General features: G+C 40.6%; 1 protein-coding gene across 1 annotated transcript in view; it reads left to right on the top strand.

Annotated features, from left to right (window-relative positions):
- The first annotated feature begins 6,451 nt into the window (after positions 1-6,451).
- Positions 6,452-17,913, top strand: part of LOC115379203 (vasoactive intestinal polypeptide receptor 2-like) — a 50,255-nt gene continuing 38,793 nt past the window's right edge. Inside the window, exon 1 of the mRNA XM_030079923.1 lies at positions 6,452-6,508. Within this exon, the coding sequence (XP_029935783.1) occupies positions 6,452-6,508 (57 nt within the window). The remainder of the gene's footprint in view (positions 6,509-17,913) is intronic.

Raw genomic sequence — 17,913 nt, 5'->3', positions numbered from 1 at the left:
CTTCCCCTCCTTGCTTTCTCTCCCATTTCCTGCCCGTCTCTCTCTTTCTCTTTCATCCATCCTTTATCTCACTTTCCTCTTCACATCTTTCTCATTTCCTTTCTCCACATCTCTAATCCTTAACTAACTAACCTGAGCTGATAATCTGAACTAGAGTCTCTGTGTATCTGAATTCATTTAGTTTCTTACAGTCTGGACATGAGAACATGTACCCATGTAGAAACCCGTACTTCACTACTGACTTACTGACTCACTTTTTGCCAGACAGTGGTCAGTGGCGCCTCCTAGTGGCAACTGTAAACACTGTTAGTGAGGGTGCAGAGGCAGAACTGATCTCCTGGGATCTCCTGGTGGTGACAGCGAGACGTCGCTCAGGACGAGGGCCGACACGCTCAGCCCTCGCTGATCTGACAAGATGGTAAACCTGAACATTTGTCTTGTGTTTTGATGACAAAATGCTCGTTCACAGATCAAGGCTCCGCCCCCGGGTCACCCAGGCTCCGCCCCCAGATCATACAGGCTCCGCCCCTAGGCTGTGGTACTGCAGAGGCCGACCAGACGCTCTGCTGCTACGGACGAAGGACCCTCATTTTTTCACAACACACTTCATCACACTGGTGCACTGATGTGGATTCATTAACGCACAGATCATCATGAGTTAATGAATCGCATTAATGTTCACCACATCAGACACTAATAACTCAAAGTCTAACTCAGTGGTTTTCAAACTTTTTTTCAAAAATATTTCCCCTTTTGAAATATTTTTTTTCAGCGAAGTTCAAACTGACCAGAGCAAAAAAAAGGTAGAAAAAATTCCATATAAAGATTTCCAGTCCAGCTCCATCAGAGTGAAACAACAAGCGGATACTGAGCAGATTCTCCTGTTTCTGCTTCTTCTTCTCTTCTGCCTCCTTGTTTCCAGCTGTTATCGCTGCTAAGTTTCAACCACTGATCCATTTTCTGGGTTTGTTTTTCGGTCACAGTGAACAAACATCCTCACTCGACGACCACGGCAGCAGATTCAAAGCACACATCTGACACCTTCAAGAAACCCAGAGGGAAAACTGAAGACAATGTGTGCTTTATCAAACTTACATATACAATTTTTATTGATCTTGTTGCATAGACTTATTATTTTAAGAATTATGCATGATTTATATTTTTCAATTTAACATTTTTTGTACCCCCTGCAGTACTACAACGTGCCACTAGGGGATGCACTATTTGAACATCACTGGTCTAACTCCCAGTTTTGTAGACTGGACAGATGCGACGGATCACCTGGTGCAAACTGGTTTCACATGGCTGCAAGTTTAAATCCATGACCTCCACCCACTGTGGAAACCTAATAATAAAAACAATAATAATAAACTTTACTCATAAAGCACCTTTAAAACCAGAGTTTGCAAAGAGCTTTGAAAGAGATGCAGACTGTAAAAGAGATAAAAAGCCAGTGGAAAAAGAAGAAGGCAAACATAAATTAATAACTACAATAATGAGTCAATAAAATAAAATAAAAAGATGACATCACATAACAATTTTAATTTAAATCACAGCTGGATGTCAATTGGGAATTAATCCATGACGATCGACTTCATTAATAACAATTCCCATACAAGTCGGTGTGTCAATCAGATCGACTCTATTAGTTATTGATGTGTTAAACATGAATGCATCGCTTAGTTCCTCATGATTTATACATTAACTCATGATTGTCTGTGCATTATTGAGCATTAATGAATGAAAGAGACTGCAGCAGCTAGCATTAATAAATAATTCATGATTAAAAAATGTAATAAAATCAAATTGATACAATAATGGCAATAATATAGTCTACAATAAATTCATATGAATAGAACAGAGTCGGAGATAAAATTGAGTCAAACATGACAGAAAATGTGCAGTGGAGAGCTGATAGCCACTCGTTTAGTCTCGCTCCCTCGCTCTCAATCCAGTTTTCTCCGCTCTCTTCTCTCTTTACTTCCTCCTCCTCTCTCTCTCTCTCTCCTCCCAGTCTCTCTCTGTCTCTCTACCTTTTCTCCTCCTCTCTCCCTCACTCACTCTGCCTTCCATCTCTCAAATCAGTTCAGCCATGCTTTACTGCCATGGAAGTTCACTCTCTCTCTCTCTCTCTCTCTCTCTCTCTCTCTCTCTCTCTCTCTCTCTCTCTCTCTCCTTCCCATAATCCTCTTCTCAGTCTCTGCCAGCTTGTAAAATGTAATTGACCGCCGTCTTCTGCCTGGCTGCTTAAAAGGTTTTCCATGTTCGGCTGGCATGAGGGCCACAGATGTTTTTTTCATGTCTTCTCAGCTGTGAAAATGCGAAAGCAAATATTAATATCTTCATTTCAATGAACTTATTCTCATCCTGCAACCCAAAAAAAAAAAAAAAAAAAAAAAAAATTTTGAGAAAGGGCAGTACAGTATGGCAGTTTCTGCTCTTTTCCACGGTGCTGTCATGTGTTTTATGTGTTTATGTGTTTCCTCCCTGCAGGTTCATTTCTCTGCAGGTTCATTCAGCAGAAAACACATGAGGGATCAGCTGAGCATTTCCCTCTTTGTGTTTTGTGGTTGAATCTCACCGTATGACACCTAAACAAATTAATTGGATTTTTTTTTAAAAAAAAAAAGGTACATCAAAAATTACCTGGAATAATAGTAAAATAAATAAATAAAAATAGAAAATAAAAACACAATTACAAGAAAATTAGAAAAAAAAAATAAATCCAAGAAAATAAAAACAATAAAAAATAAAATTAAAATGATAAAAATTAAAATGATTAATGAATGAATCAAAAAATATAAAATTTGAATAATAGTAAAAAAAAATAAAAAATAAATAAAAAAGCAATTACAAGAAAATTAGAAAAAAAAAATCCAAGAAAATAAAAACAATAAAAAATAAAATTAAAATGACATATGAACCATATTTATAATAATTAAAATGATTAATGAATGAATCAAAAAATATATAATTAGAATAATAGTAAAAAATAAATAAATAAATAAAAAAGCAATTACAAGAAAATCTCTCTCTCTCTCTCTCTCTCTCTCTCTCTCTCTCTCTCTCTCTCTCGGTCTGCATGGCTTTATTGGCAGTGACCAGTGTGCTTGCACTGCCAAAGCGCTCTCTGATATTAATAACGATTAGCAGAACGTATACACAAGTAAAAGCCAGTTTATACATGCAAAACAATATTTACAGAGATGCTTCAGCCGCAACAGAATGAATTGCGATAAACAGTCGCGGTGCAAACACAATAAAACAGCCGAGCAGCTCCAGGCTGAATTTTTCCACTGAATTTCCTTCGACGTGACGGGTCGGCGTTCATTTTAGTTTTTCTCAGGAACTTGTGATGGAAATGTTCAAAGTTTTGCAGCAAATTGGAAGCAGTTTTCCTCCTCGCTGCCCTCCGTCTCTCACTCCTGTTTTATCTCACTTTTTTTCCATCCGTCTCTCCTCTTTGGTTGATCAGACAAGCCGTGGCCTCCTGAAACTCCCGAGTAAAAGCATTCCTGTGTGATGCTGCTCTGTTATTTATCTATTTAGAGTCATAAAGAGACCAAATGATGTGTGCGGCCGGTCGGCCAGCAGATGGTTTCAGTTGACAGATGGAATTTCCTCTCCTTTCTTCTCCTCTCTTCCTATCCTCCATCCTGTCATTTGCCTCTCATCACTCACTCATTTTGCTCTCGTTTTTTTTTCTTACATTACAGGCACTTAAAACTGCTGCTGCTCCATCTCACCGTCACAAAATAATTTACATTGTGTTTAGAGAGTTTTATGACACACCTGCCCGGTTAATTCATCTGAAAAAGGAAAAGGCTGTAATGTAACCACTGCAGTAGAGATGGATAGGAATAACACAACTGTTGATTTGTTATAATTTAACAAAGGGACGGTCCAATGTTAGAAACCCATCTGCACACACACACACCCATGCACACCTCCCAAAGGACATTGCTGAAGAAAGCCTAATTCTATCAAATGGGTTTTGCCTAATTCTTTATATCACAACTGCGATTACAAAACATAGATTATATAGGTTTATTCTTTTACAGCATGTGGACATTAAGCATTCGTAATAATGCTTATTTTTCAAAACACACTGCAGTTTTGACTTCAACTAAACTTCACCTCGAATTTTTCAATTACAGCAACTGAGCACGCTGCAGGTTAATTTCCTCGGTCACATGACCTGCTCCACTCCAGGTTACACCAAACATCTCTAGTAAAATCTAGATCTGTAGTCACATCTCACATCCCAAAAAATATTTTGTTATAGCAGTGGCTTGGTACTGGGTGTATTTTCATCAGCGCAGATAGTACTGAATGATTATAGAAATATTACAGGAATATTATGGGAATACGACAGGCAGCAGTGTGTCGGTATGCAGATGACGCTGCTCTATAATGTATATAGGCTACAATATAATATAGAATTGGGTTTCTATAGTAAATAGTTTGGAGAATATTATAGACCCGAGACAAAACTGACAGAGGGGCTGGACTGAGAGAAAAAGGTGCAATAACAAATCTGTCTGCATCTTCAGCACCACGGACAGCACCATGGATTCATCAACACACAGCACAGAGAGGCTGTTAATGAGGGCAGGTTAACGAGGGGAGGCATTTTGGTCATTTTGCTAACGAGGTGGACGGCATCCCCTCCTCACCCCTCCTCAAATCGCCCTCAGGTTGCCGGCGTGGTGACCAAGACCTAGAGAAATGTCAGAACTGGTTTTGCAAAATTATGCCTATGTGAGCGAACTGGCAAAAAAGCTGAATCAGCGTGTTCGGGTGTGTCTGCTGGCCGCTACTGGATGTCTTAATTTGACCAAGTTTCTCTCAGACTTTCACTTCTCCTTTTTTTCTCCCAGGCTTTGATCAAATTTCACAATCTGCGCATTTACTGTTTTTGTTACACATGGTTACCACACTGGCTTCGTCACTGAAAACTGCTATATTTTCCAGTTGGGATGATTCAATATGTTATCTGATGCAGACAAATTAAAGTAGGTCTGGGATCAGGTTTAAGGTCCAGGCAGGTCTTTGTATCAGTAGAAAACAACTTTATCTGTTGAAATCTGCTCCCATTGGGCATACATGTATGATAATGTAATCATTTTAATCAGTTGTGTGCCTGAGTAAGGTTATTTTTTCATTGTTATTCAGGGTTACTGGTGAAATAAAATCATGTCCTGCTTAGAAATGACGCTGATAATTTACTGGAAAATTTGGAAAGCATAAATATCAAGTGACACTATTTTCCATGACAACTCAAAGCCTAGATGACTGATCAGTTCTTTCAGGTGGCCAGCAGCTGTAAAGACAATAAAATTTCATTCCAGGTTTTACAGACTGTTTTTATCAGCTGGGATGGGAGGAAAGCATCCATCATGTATCAGTATCAAATAATAAAAAGCCCAATATTGGTCTGATAAATTGGCAAATCATAGCCTACGCAGAGCCACACTGTGTAGCCTGTGGGTTTTATCGTGTCTGCTTCTTTTATTCATTCTTTGTACAAACTTTCAGTGCATGAAATAAAATAAAAGTGAAATTAAGATTTGTTTTGTGTCCCCTGGAGGCTCCTGAGGGACCTCTGCGGGTCCCGGAGCCTCAGTTTGGATTACACTACACACCTCAGGCTGGTAAATTGACGTGACTTTGGTGCTGCTGAGAGTGCAGGGTGGTCCCGCAAGAGGTCGCTGTTGGCGCGCGCGTACACACACACACACACACACACACACACACACACACACACACACACACACTGTACGCCCCCAGCCCGCGCGGTCTTGAAGACGTGAGCGCGCATTTCAGTGGGGTATCCTACGGGAAACGGGTCGGGAGCGCGCTTCGCACTGAAGTCAGCGGGAGTGAAGCGGACCACCGCCTCAACACTCCACCTCCGACACGGCTCACACACACTTACACACACACATACACACTCACACACACGCATACACACACACACTCAGGACCTCTCACACCGGATTGACCGGTCTGACTCCAGCACCCTGGCTCTCTGTATCACAACTTTGGGATTTGGAGTTTTAACTTTATTGTTTAACTTTATTGTTTTATTGCCGTCACGGATTCATGTTCCGACCAAAGCTGCGTTTTTTGAGTTTATTTCTCATCTTGTGGTTTATTCTGCCGTCTGGAGCCCGCAGGAGCGCTCTCTCTCTCACACACAAACACACACACACACACACACACATACACACACACTGATGTAGCGGCGGACAAAGAGGTGAGGAAATTAGTTGATCAGCATAAGGAGAACAATTTCTTTACACTTATATTTTCTTATGAGGCTGTGTTCCCCTCTGCAGGCTTGTGCGCTGGTCTTGCTGTGATTATGCTTCAGCTCAGCCTGAGACAGTGAGTGAACTTCAGGCTTTACTCTCCGCCACATCCCGGCGCTGCTGGATGAGATGCGACCATGTCCTTCACACGCCGGCTCTGCCTGCTTCTCCTCGGCTTCGCCCTCCTGCACACGGTGAGAGTCCAGCTGATTCACTTCATCATGAAAAAAACAACAACAGAAAACTCATATAGGTTATTGCAATATCAAAATTAAGCCCAAGAAACACTCTAATACAGGCTACCATTCCTCCAAGGATGTGAGATGCTGTAGTCTTGTATTTAATAATAGCATATATATTTAAATTTCCTGTGGCATCACTTGGCTATAATAACTCTTAATATTCTTACAGTATAATATAGTATATATAGAAACTACACTAATTTGTAGCACTTTTACTGCAATTTCGCCCCTTTTGTTGGTGAACGCACTGTGATGTGCACCTAACAGGCTATTTCCATAGGATTTACCCCGTAGTGTGTCTTTATTGTACTTTATGGTGTTTTTATGGCAAAATTTCCAACAAAATCAACCAGTGCTGTGATCCTATGATCCAACCTCATAATGCTCCTGCAAAACTGCATTATAGAATAGCAGTACTATTACTAGTAACAGCCTACCACAGCATGTATAATCTAAAAATCAGTTTTGTTGTTAAAAAATGTGCCATTCATCTTATATCAAATAGCTAATCCACGTTTCTATACATGTGGAGCTTTTTTTCTAAATCAGCTTCCAGACTACTGTTTTTTTTTTTTTTTGTTTGTTTGTTTTTTTTAATGCCATTTAATAGTTTGGATTGAGTTTGGGTTCATGTACCTGTCTGCTGTAATCAGGACAGGTAAATAACCAGACCTTGTAGTGATGAAACCTAAACGAGGACCTGTTAATAGCCTTTCTAATTAAACCCATCAGCATGTGTTGCGTTCTGCCTGTGGCATATCGGCATCACACAAACAAACACACAAACATATAAATAAACAAAATAAATGACCTGCACAGGCTGAGTGACGCAGACTGGCCCATTGTGGAGGTCTACTGTAGGAGTGTGAAAATATTAATTATAGATATCCTGGCTGGAGGGTCGTTCATAGCGGCGAGTCCCAGTTCAGATGTAGGATGGCTCTATATTTAGACGCTGCAGCTGGGGCTTTCAGCTCATTTCCATAAGTTTTCATGGAAGACGGTCCCGGCGGCTCGGGGTGCAACTCGCCCCCCCGGCTTTGATGTGGAGCCGCAACCTTGAAGCCAGCAGCCTGTTGTCTGAGAGTTAGTTTGCTGAAATTTGGCTCAAAGACAAATAAAACTGTTGGTAAAAAAAACAAACAAACAAACAAAAAAAAAAAAAAACAGCCACATAAGTAAAGAAAAGCATATTTAAACATGTACGCCTGACACAAAACATGCAATACAAAAAGAACTAAAGTACCAAAAGACAAACTGATATTAGCCTACATGTTTTATATACACTTTAAGATTTTGAATTTAAAATAATTCATTCAATTTGTGATTAAAATTCACTCCACTCCCATTACAACTTTACATCACTGGTGTTTGTTCTGCTAATAGCCATTAGCTAACCAGATAGCATGGCTATAGCTCACTAGCTTGTTAGCCTAGCCTCGCAAACAGCGTTTAAGAGCAGCCGACAAACTGCTCACTGTCTGCACTTTAGTGACTGGCTTTAATATAGTTCAGTTACTCTGCGAAGTAAAGACTTTTCTAGAATCCATTCTCGAGGTTTTGTTTGAAAAGCACAGTTTAAAAAAGTGAAAAGCGGCGTTAGCATTTTGAGAGTCGATGTGGCTCATTAGCACACGCACCAGGTTTCTTCTTGTTGGTAATAGAGTGAACTTTTTTTTTGTTGTTGTTGTAGATAGATAGATAGATAGATAGATACTTTATTCATCCCGCAGGAAATTCACAGTTTTTCAGCAGTATCCACAGATTACAGATTAAATAAAATAAAAAAGATGAAAAAAAAAAAAAATAAAGAATAAGATCTAAGTACAACAGAATAAGATCTAAGTACAAGCCAGTGTGCAAAAAGCAATGTGCAACAAAAAAAAAAAAACAGAAAAAACCGTGTGCATGGGTGCATAAAATGTGCATAGAGGTAGGTCAATGTGTAAATTTAGAGGAAATACAGTATACACATGATAAATAGCAGAAGCAATATAAACACTATAAACAAGGATTATAAAAAAAAAAAAAAAAGAAATATGAACAATTTAAACAGAAGTATTAACAATTTAAACAGCAAAAAAATTTCCTTTTTGCTGTGTTTTAAAGGGAAATGCAGCCACAGTGTTGTTCAGTATTTCCTTCTTGGTGTCATTCACACAGCTCGCAGTAGACACTGAACCAAAACTGGCACATGAAAGCTAAAGCTGCTTTTCGGGTTAAACTGCACTTTTTAAACCAAACTTTGAGACCCGAGATCACAGCCCATGAGGACAAAAGTCTTTCATGAACCCAAAACAATCTTTACTTAATATTAAAGCCATTTAGTAAAGACCAGACACTGAGCAGTTTGTCGCTGGTATTTTACACTGTTCCTGGCCGGGTGTTTGTGTGGCTAGGCTAACAGCAAGCTAAGTGCTTAGCGAGCAGCAACTAACAAAACAAACATCAGTGAAGTAAAGTCATAATTGGAGTGAGAATTTCAGTTTATTTTAACCTCAAATTGAATAATTATTTAAAATTCAAGATCTTAAAGTGTGTATAAATGCCCTGGGAGCTAACAGCTAACAGTGAGCTAGCTAGTCAAATGTGTAGCGCCCTCTACTGGGCTCACAAAAGGTTTAAACGGCTAATATTGTGTCGTTACAGAATCTGTATACTGTAGGCGATTTATTTATTTGTTTATTTACCTTCTTAATTATTTATTTATCGGCCTAAAATCCAACGCTTACACAAGCGGCATTAGCATCGTGGCTAATCAGGTCAATCACTTCTGCCAGACAGCCTCTTGACTGCCACCTCATTTAATTTCACCTGATTACCTGCTGTTCATTAATAAAAATTAGTCAAATCAGGATTACATAGAGCAAAAGCCTTAAGGCAACTTGGCTTTTTAACATCCTTACACAACACAGAACAATTTCAGGTCAAAAATTCATCCCTGAAGTTGTTATTCAGTCTATTTTTCTTATCGTTCTTATGTTTGTACGTCTTTTATATTGCCCTCTCTTGAGTTTTATATTTATATAGTCCTGCCATTCAGGCTCCGGTGCCTGTACCTGCTCCTGTATTGTTTCTGATGTGAGTTTGTTTTATATTTAACTCGCTCCCTGAGAATACCTCACCTACTTTCCATCTGCACGACCACACATACCTGTTTCACAATATCAGACCCGCACTGTTGATAATCAGGAAGGAAATGGGTCAGCTGTGTCTGTGTGTGAATGTGTGTGTGTGTGTGTGTGAGAGTGCCTATGAGTGTGTATGTAAATAGTTGATATAGGTTATTGACTTGCATTCTGTTTTGAACTATGAACCTTTTGTCCTTCCGCTCTCTGTATGTGAATAGCAGTGTGTGTGTTTGTATGCATGTGTGTGTGTGTGTGTGTGTGTGTGTGGGTGTGTTGGTTAAGTTTCAACCGAGAGGTGACGATATTGTCGCGCTAATCAGATCCAACACCCACGACCTCAAATCAAATGCTGGTGAAAGAATAAATTAGGCGAGTTCATCTTCTGAAGTGTAATTGCTTGCTTTGATATTGAGATCCAGCTGTTTGATGCTTTTACATTTCATCCATCTCTGTATCGGACTAATGTGAAATGCCGACAGCACTTTGATGGTGGTCCGATCCAAATGGCGGCGAGAGATAACCGCCACCATAAATTGAATTTCCCAGGAATGCTTTATGGTGACGGCAGTAAACTTTATGAGACACGACGGGGCGGAAACGTAACGCTGGCAGTGATGGACCATGGCAGTCATCTGGCTTTTGTTATTTCACAATTTGAAAGCATAAATCCATTAAAGACAAATAATAATAATAATGATAACTGCATTGACGGCTTTTGGAGATTTTTTCACTCTTTTTCCTGCTGATTTGGTGCATCACATACAGCTTCTGCATTGCGTACCTCTGCTAAGATATGGAGCATTATTTGCCAGGTAATTTTACTTTTCCCATCTTTTTCCTGAAGAAAATGAGCGATAATGTATGCGGTTTGGTACGGTAAAAACTCTGTCAGTGGGATATCTTCAAGACCATGGAAAACATGTTGGGGCTGCATCTATTTCTTATGTATCTTATGTTTATCAGTTATGATAGATGTGTCTATCTGCTTGCCCTGCACTCAGTTCTTGGCCAGTTGCACGGTTTCAATCATCTCCGGGGTTCTTCCCCTATTTGGAAATGTACGCTGGCTACAAAAGCCATTTCTGCCACACAAAAAAGAGAAGCCAAGGCAAAAATAGCCAACAGTATCTGGCTGCGGACTCGGAGGAACCCATGATGTGCCAAACCTCTGGCGGGTTGGAAATGCCCACATTGCGTTGGAAATACATCACGAGTGAATGAGACCTGCACACCTGGGTGAAGTTTGCCTCAGGTGCTTTCTGCCAGGGGTTAAGGATAAGGTTTGGATCAGAGATTGGTGATACAAATATGACTTCTTTGCACGTCAGAGGCCCTTTTCTGAGTCTGGATGCTGCTCAGAAAAAGTTTATTTGATTTTTTTGGTGCAGTGCAGCCATCTGTCCAGCAGAGGGCGCACATCAGTGACAAACTAATTAACCTAAGATAAATTTGCTAACAGCTGTCTCCTCACAGGTGGCTCAGCTGCTGGCCTGATTATAAACAGCTAATAACCAACCCTGCTAATTAAAACTCTGTTATTTATACATTTCGGGTGCTGAAACAGCGGCTGCTTTCAAGCGACGTTTGGCACGACAAAAATATTAGGTGCTCAGTGTAACGATCACAAAACGACTGGAGGAAATGTAAACGGGACATGGACAGAGGTAAACGAGCTGTAACTCCAAATGACAGTGGCCTTCGCCTTTGTTTTTGCGGAGCGATGGAAGAAACCAAATATAACGTCTTTGCTTTGCCTTGCCTCCTCAGCGGCCGGGACTATTATTAGAGGACAATGCTGTGTTCCCAGGAAAACCTTGAGGCGCTACAAACCCTGGATTCCTGGCCTCAGCCCCCGTCCTTAACTTGTGCCTTGCCTGTAATCCGCTGCAAACTGCACTGCCTGAAAGCTTAAAGTGACAAAATGATGAATCTATTTATATAGAGCTGTATAGAGCAATATTTAAAAATCACAAACAATTCAAGGGCCAAACGGGGCCTGTATTTATTGAACAATTTTGACCCAAAGTGGTCATTCTTTTGATCAAAATATGTCCTGTGTAAAACTGAGTCATACAAACTATTAAATTTGAAACATGAAACATTCTTTGCCAAAAATGTTTTTGTATAAAACAAACCAAGGACGTCCAAACCCAAAGCGATCAGAGTGGAAAATGAAATGAAAAGAGTCCTTCCTTTTTTCCTGGGAGATATTTTCTGGAAGCAGGTCGACCCTGAATCTTTTACAAAAGACAGCTAGTTTCTTCACATGGAATCAAAAATAACCAGATAACTCATATTTTGCGGAAGAGACAACAGAGAAGTCTGCAGTGCATGTTTTTGCACAGACATGCACGTCACCGGCACAGAAACACAAAGAGAGACAAAAATAATATTTTCCTGTTAAATCACATGAGTCATTTGGTCAAAATACGCCAAAGTTTTTCAAAAGTCAAACATCAAAATATTGCCAGGTTGAGTTTCACTAGAATTTTAACTTAATTAACCCCTTGACTTCTGGTTTTCCATTAAATTTCCCCTTAAGTGGCTTCAAAACTTTTGTACGACAGTGTCCCATATATATTCTGTATCTGCTGTTTGCTGGTGGACAGTGGTGAGGTTTTGCAGCAGTTTGGATCAGTTGATGGCAAATATTTGCTTTGACAAGGTCCTGTCATGGTAATCCTGTGTTTGAACTCTGATGACTGCAGTTAGGGTTCAGATTAGGGTTAGGGTTAGAGTGTGTGAGAGTTTCTCAAATCCAGGGTTACCCTCTAGACACAAAGCAGCTGAACACAAATGACATCTGAGGTGAATGACTTTGATTGGCCCTGCAGGTTTTGCGCAGCGACGGAGATGATTTTGGAGTTTGATCTGGTGTAGTCTGGTGGATTAATCTGGTCTGATACTGTCTGGATTAGATTAGGAGCTGAACAAGAGCGTTCTTTTGTTTTGTTTAATCCAAAAACATTGTGATTGTGTTTCATCCTCTACTAGGAATGGACGCTCCCACATTCTGGCATCAGTGATCTCTGTATGTGTGTGTGTGTGTGTGTGTGTGTGTGTGTGTGTGTGTGTGTGTGTGTGTGTGTGTGTGTGTGTGTGTGTGTGCGTGTGTGTGTGTGTGTGTACACAGTATGAGTGAGTATGTGTGTGTTTGTCATAAATGCAGGCACCTGTGTTATTGCATGTTTGTGTCATTGTGCACTTTTATGTGTGTATGCATGTATATACTGTATATGTGCACATGTTTGTATATGTGCATGCTTCTGTTTGTTTGTGTGTGTGTGTGTGTGTGTGTGTGTGTGTGTGTGTGTGTTGGTATCAGACCTCATTAGATTAGAGATTATGTTGTTGTTCCACTGCTTGTTGTTAGACGGCGGCGGATTAAATGAGATCAAGCGGTTTAACCTTTGACCTTTGCTGCTTTCCATTTATAGTTTTGTTATGAGAAGCAGAAATGGACGCAGGACAGACTTATTTATCAAAATCAGCGGCAGCAGATTCTAATGAGTTACATTACATGAAACCATAACAGAGCGTTCAGCGTCCCTCTGAGGAAACTCTGGCCTCCACCTCGCTGCTTCCTAATCTGGACCCTCCAGGGGCCCGCAGACAAGACAAACTACAGAAACTGCACAAAAACTGCAACACAACGTACGATACGCTCATTATTTAGGGTGTTGCAATCAGTATTCACAGCCGTCCAACAGTTTCTCAAGTAAAATAAACTCAGAGGGGAGAAAAGAAGTCATCATTTATTGTCCGAGCTCCGTGGTGTGTCAGCAGGGGAGGCACGAGGCGATATCGCTTCAGCTTTGGAGGTTGTGAAAGGAATGGTTCCTAAAATAACAGTCATAACCTAACATTTCGACAAAACAAACAAATGACACTTGATTCATGGAAATTCTGGAAACAAGTTGATTAGCGTTGGAAACAAGCAGGATTATTTCATCCCGCTGTCAGTTTTTTTTTTTTTTTTTTTTTTTACGTTGTTGGAAGAAAAACAAGATTTGAACCCTGAAGATGAGACTGATTGAAATTTTTTTTTTGCAGTGTGTTGCAGTGAATAATGGTTTAATTGACTTTTATTTGCACGTTTAGACACAAAATTAAATGCCAAGACCCATCTGGATGAATGTAGGCAGGGAAAATGCACGATAAACTTCCATCTTCCCTCCCTTGAGCAAGGCATCACTCAACACCAAGTTGCACTGATGTGATTAAACGAAACTTGGCAGCTCCCACTGAGTCTCTCATGTTAAATTCCACGTCTTTTATGTGAATTCCCGCTGGTTTCCAGTGCAGTTTCACAAGTGTAAATGTGTTGAAACAAGGCAGGGTGAGGCAGATCAGCCACTCGGATCAAGGAAATTCTGGAAACAAGTTGATTAGCGCTGGAAAGGAATGGGATTATCTCATCCAACTGGCAGATTTTCCACCTTGTTTGAAGAAAAGCAAGATTTTAAGACTCAATATGAGATTAACATGGAGATTTTTTCCAGCGCACCTCATGCTGCTGCAGTATGTGTTTGGTGAGAAAAATATCATAATTTATGGATAAATATTGGATTTTTGTATTTACAGTGCAGTTGTTTGGCCACAAGACAGTTGGATTACACTTGGCAAGCTGTTTGGAGGTGTGAGAGGGACGTTTTATGCTTTACCTTTCCACACGTGGCAGTAAATTTAAATTAAACGCTGCTTGTTTGCTGTCACTCTGCAAAGAAAGAAAAGCCTGGAGAGAGATGAGCTGCAGTGATCAGTGTCCGGCTTCGCGGCGTCTGCAAAAACGCAAAAGGGGAGTTTTGTTGCCGGCTTGTTGAGTTATCATGGTGCATAACAAACATTTATTTATATGTGAAAGTTCACGACTGTGGCTTTTAGTTTGATGAATGCTGAGAGGGAAACACGGGTTCCTGCAAACTTCAGTGTAAATTAAAGACTGACTTTTCATTTTGAGCGTCTCGAATCCAACAGTTTCATAAAGTTTTCTTCAAGTTTTTTTGTTGGCCAGTTAAAGGAGAAAGTGCTGTGTGTGTGTGTGTGATGAGCTGTCAGCGGGGAGGTGACAGCTTGATCGGCTGTTTGGGCGTAAATGACGGCTCACAGGATGAACGACTCCCAGGGGAAGTAGCATGTAAAAAGTGTGTGTGTGTGTGTGCACGTGGATGTGCATGTGTGTGTGTGAGTGTGAGGTCTAAACACAGAGATAGGTTTGAAATGCTGCAGAGAGGAGCTGAATATCCCAGTGTAAACAGACCTCCCAGCTGCTCGCAAACACACACACACACACACACACACACAGTACATCAGCGCAGTCACGTTAACACTCCAGCTCTGTCTGAGTGTGTTTCCCAGTGAGCTTATTATTCCTGTTGGTCTGTATTTACATCTGGTTGGGGTTGAGCCTCAGCCGGGCCGGGACACTCAGCGTCTGCGTATCCGGCTGAAACTCCGCTGCTGCAGGTTGTGAAACTTGAGAGCAGGAAGGCGGCGTGGAGCGGATCGCTTGCGTAACGTCTCTGACGCACCCAAATCAGCCCTGAATGTGGTTCAAGGTCGTGTTGTGACGCCAACATGTGGAGCGGACTGATCCCGAGCGGGCCGGCCGGGCGAGGCTCACGTGGGGTTTGGCATCGAGACTCCACAGACGCTCCGCAAAACCTCCTCCAGATAAAACCTCCTCTAGATAAAACCTCCTCCACATAAAACCTCCTCTAGATAAAACCTCCTCCAGATAAAACCTCCAGATAAAACCTCCTCTAGATAAAACCTCCTCCAGATAAAACCTCCTCCAGATAAAACCTCCTCGAGATAAAACCTCCTCCAGATAAAACCTCCTCTAGATAAAACCTCCTCCAGATAAAACCTCCTCCAGATAAAACCTCCTCTAGATAAAACCTCCTCTAGATATTGAGTCTTACAGCTTTGAACAGAACCAACAGTCAGTCCGGAAACACAGAAGAGGATGCACAACTGTGTTTCTAATGTTTTTTTAACAAATGCATACAGCGGTGCCAGGGATGAACTCCCTCTCCTTTAATTTTAACACCAAACAGTATACAGTCGTCCCTCGCTATAACACGGTTCACCTTTTGCAGCCTCGCAGTTTCGCAGATTTTTTTTGTGCAATTTTGCATGCTTTTTTTTTTTTTTTTTTTTTTTTTTTTAACAGCGCATTGTGTTCTGCGTCCTGATTGGCTAAGGGACTGTAGACCATTGTCAATCAATCTCCTCCGTGCCGTGTCTCCTGTACAGTACAGAATGCATTCATTCTATAATACTGGACTTATTTTTCTATGAAGGTTTGAACTTTGAGAGTTTAAACAAGAGAGAAAAGTGAGAAAATGTTAATGCCTGTCTGAGAAAAGTGTATAAAGTGTGTAGTGAGGGGTTTTACAGCCTTAAAACATCTAGAATAATTGTAAAAAATAAAGCTGACTACTTCACGGATTTCGCCTATTGCGGGTTATTTTTAGAACGTAACTCCCACGATAAACGAGAGACCGCTGTACATGCATTTGGTGAGCAGAACTCCCTGAGCACAGCTGTTGTTTGCTAATCAGGTGCTGGTTGGTGGCACCAACATATTAAGTGAAGTGATTTCTCACTATTACAGGTATTACTGGTTCTCTTCTCCATCATATTTTTATTTGCACAGATTAATAACGCTGTTTGTAAACAGTGCATGTACACACATGTGCACACGCAACGTATATGCTCCAGATAATTTGTTTAAGACCCAAAAGATGATGCAATTTTTTGACTGTGACCCTGATTATTGTGATATTTGTGGCCCCGGTCCTGCATCAGAGGCTGTTTCAGGTGTGCAGGCTCTCCTGGACGTTCCTTTGTACAGCAAAAACAGAGATAATTAAATGTTATTTTACGAAACTTTTATTTATTTATTATTTTTAACCTTTTAGTCTGGTTTTTAACTGAATTTTATTTATTTTATTATTCACTTGTCTGTTTATTTATTTTACCTTTTTTAGACTGGTTTTCAATTGAATTTTATTTATTTGATTATTTTACCATTTTAGTCTTGCTTTTAACTGAATTGTATTTTTTTTATTACTTTTATTTTTATTTATTTATTTATTTATTTATTTATTTTAGATATTTACTGAATTTTAACCTTTAGTTTGGATTATCTTCTCTCTAGTGTTTCCTCACTTCAAAGTGGTGAGTGTAGGATAGCGTTTCCTCAGTGGAATAGATTTTTTTTTTTGTGTGTGTATGTGTGATCGCTGCTTGAAGCTTGGGGACTTTTTGTCCTGCTGGTGGCGCTGTGCTGGACCAGTCGGTTTCATTTTGCAGGTAGTGGATATCGATGTAAAAACACATTATTCCCCCAAAGGTTCATCTAATTCACCCCAGCAGTGTCTGAGACATGGAGCGTGAAACCCGGCCTGTAGGTGGCGCTGTGCGGGGCCACTCAGCTTTACACTCAAAACGCGGGACGCCATGAAAACCCAACACTCAGCCGAGTTTCATCCCGAACAGGCGAGCCGAGGCTGAGGAGGCGGACACCGATCCACAGCCCCTCCCCCGATCCGCACGGCTTTTCACGAGCCTCGAACCCACGACACAAAACTCACAACTCACAACCAAACCGTACAGTCTGAGTGTGACCTCGTTACCTGATCAGGTGCCTCCCTTTAATAAGAGCTCACTGTATAAAAACACAAACAATATATAACATAATAATATATAAGAACACCTGCCAATCTACTGTGCACAACTAGAACTGCTGCTTTATTGTATTGGGAATTTTTGTTCATGATGTAATGTAACAGTAATGTCTGTGATTGGTGGGAAATCATTAAAGGAATAGTTCACCCAAAATACAAAACACGAAATATAGCTACATATATTGATTTTCCCAGTCTGTTCATCCGGATCATTCCTGTGGGATTCGGTCTCCCTTCACCTCAGTGCGACGGAGCTGGATGGAAACTGATTTATGGAAACCCCCCCTCTCTCTCTCTCCCTTCCCCAAGGGCCCGTGTGTGTGTTATGTCATTATATTGTGTATTGTGTCATTGTCTTTGGAAAGAGCCACACATGGGACTGTTTGACAGTTTTAGCTCCACAAGACAAAAACCCGTCCAACTCCTGTGGACTGAGGCGGAGAGAGAGACACAGAAACTGCACCAGGGGTAAATATGATTGAATGAATGGTTGAAAGATTTTATTGTCGAACAAGTATGCAAACAAACAAAC

Source organism: Myripristis murdjan, chromosome 20 (assembly GCF_902150065.1).
Source record: "Myripristis murdjan chromosome 20, fMyrMur1.1, whole genome shotgun sequence".
NCBI lineage: Eukaryota > Metazoa > Chordata > Actinopteri > Holocentriformes > Holocentridae > Myripristis > Myripristis murdjan.
The sequence above is the reverse complement of the archived record's forward strand: the minus strand, read 5'-3'. Positions and strand labels throughout refer to the sequence as shown.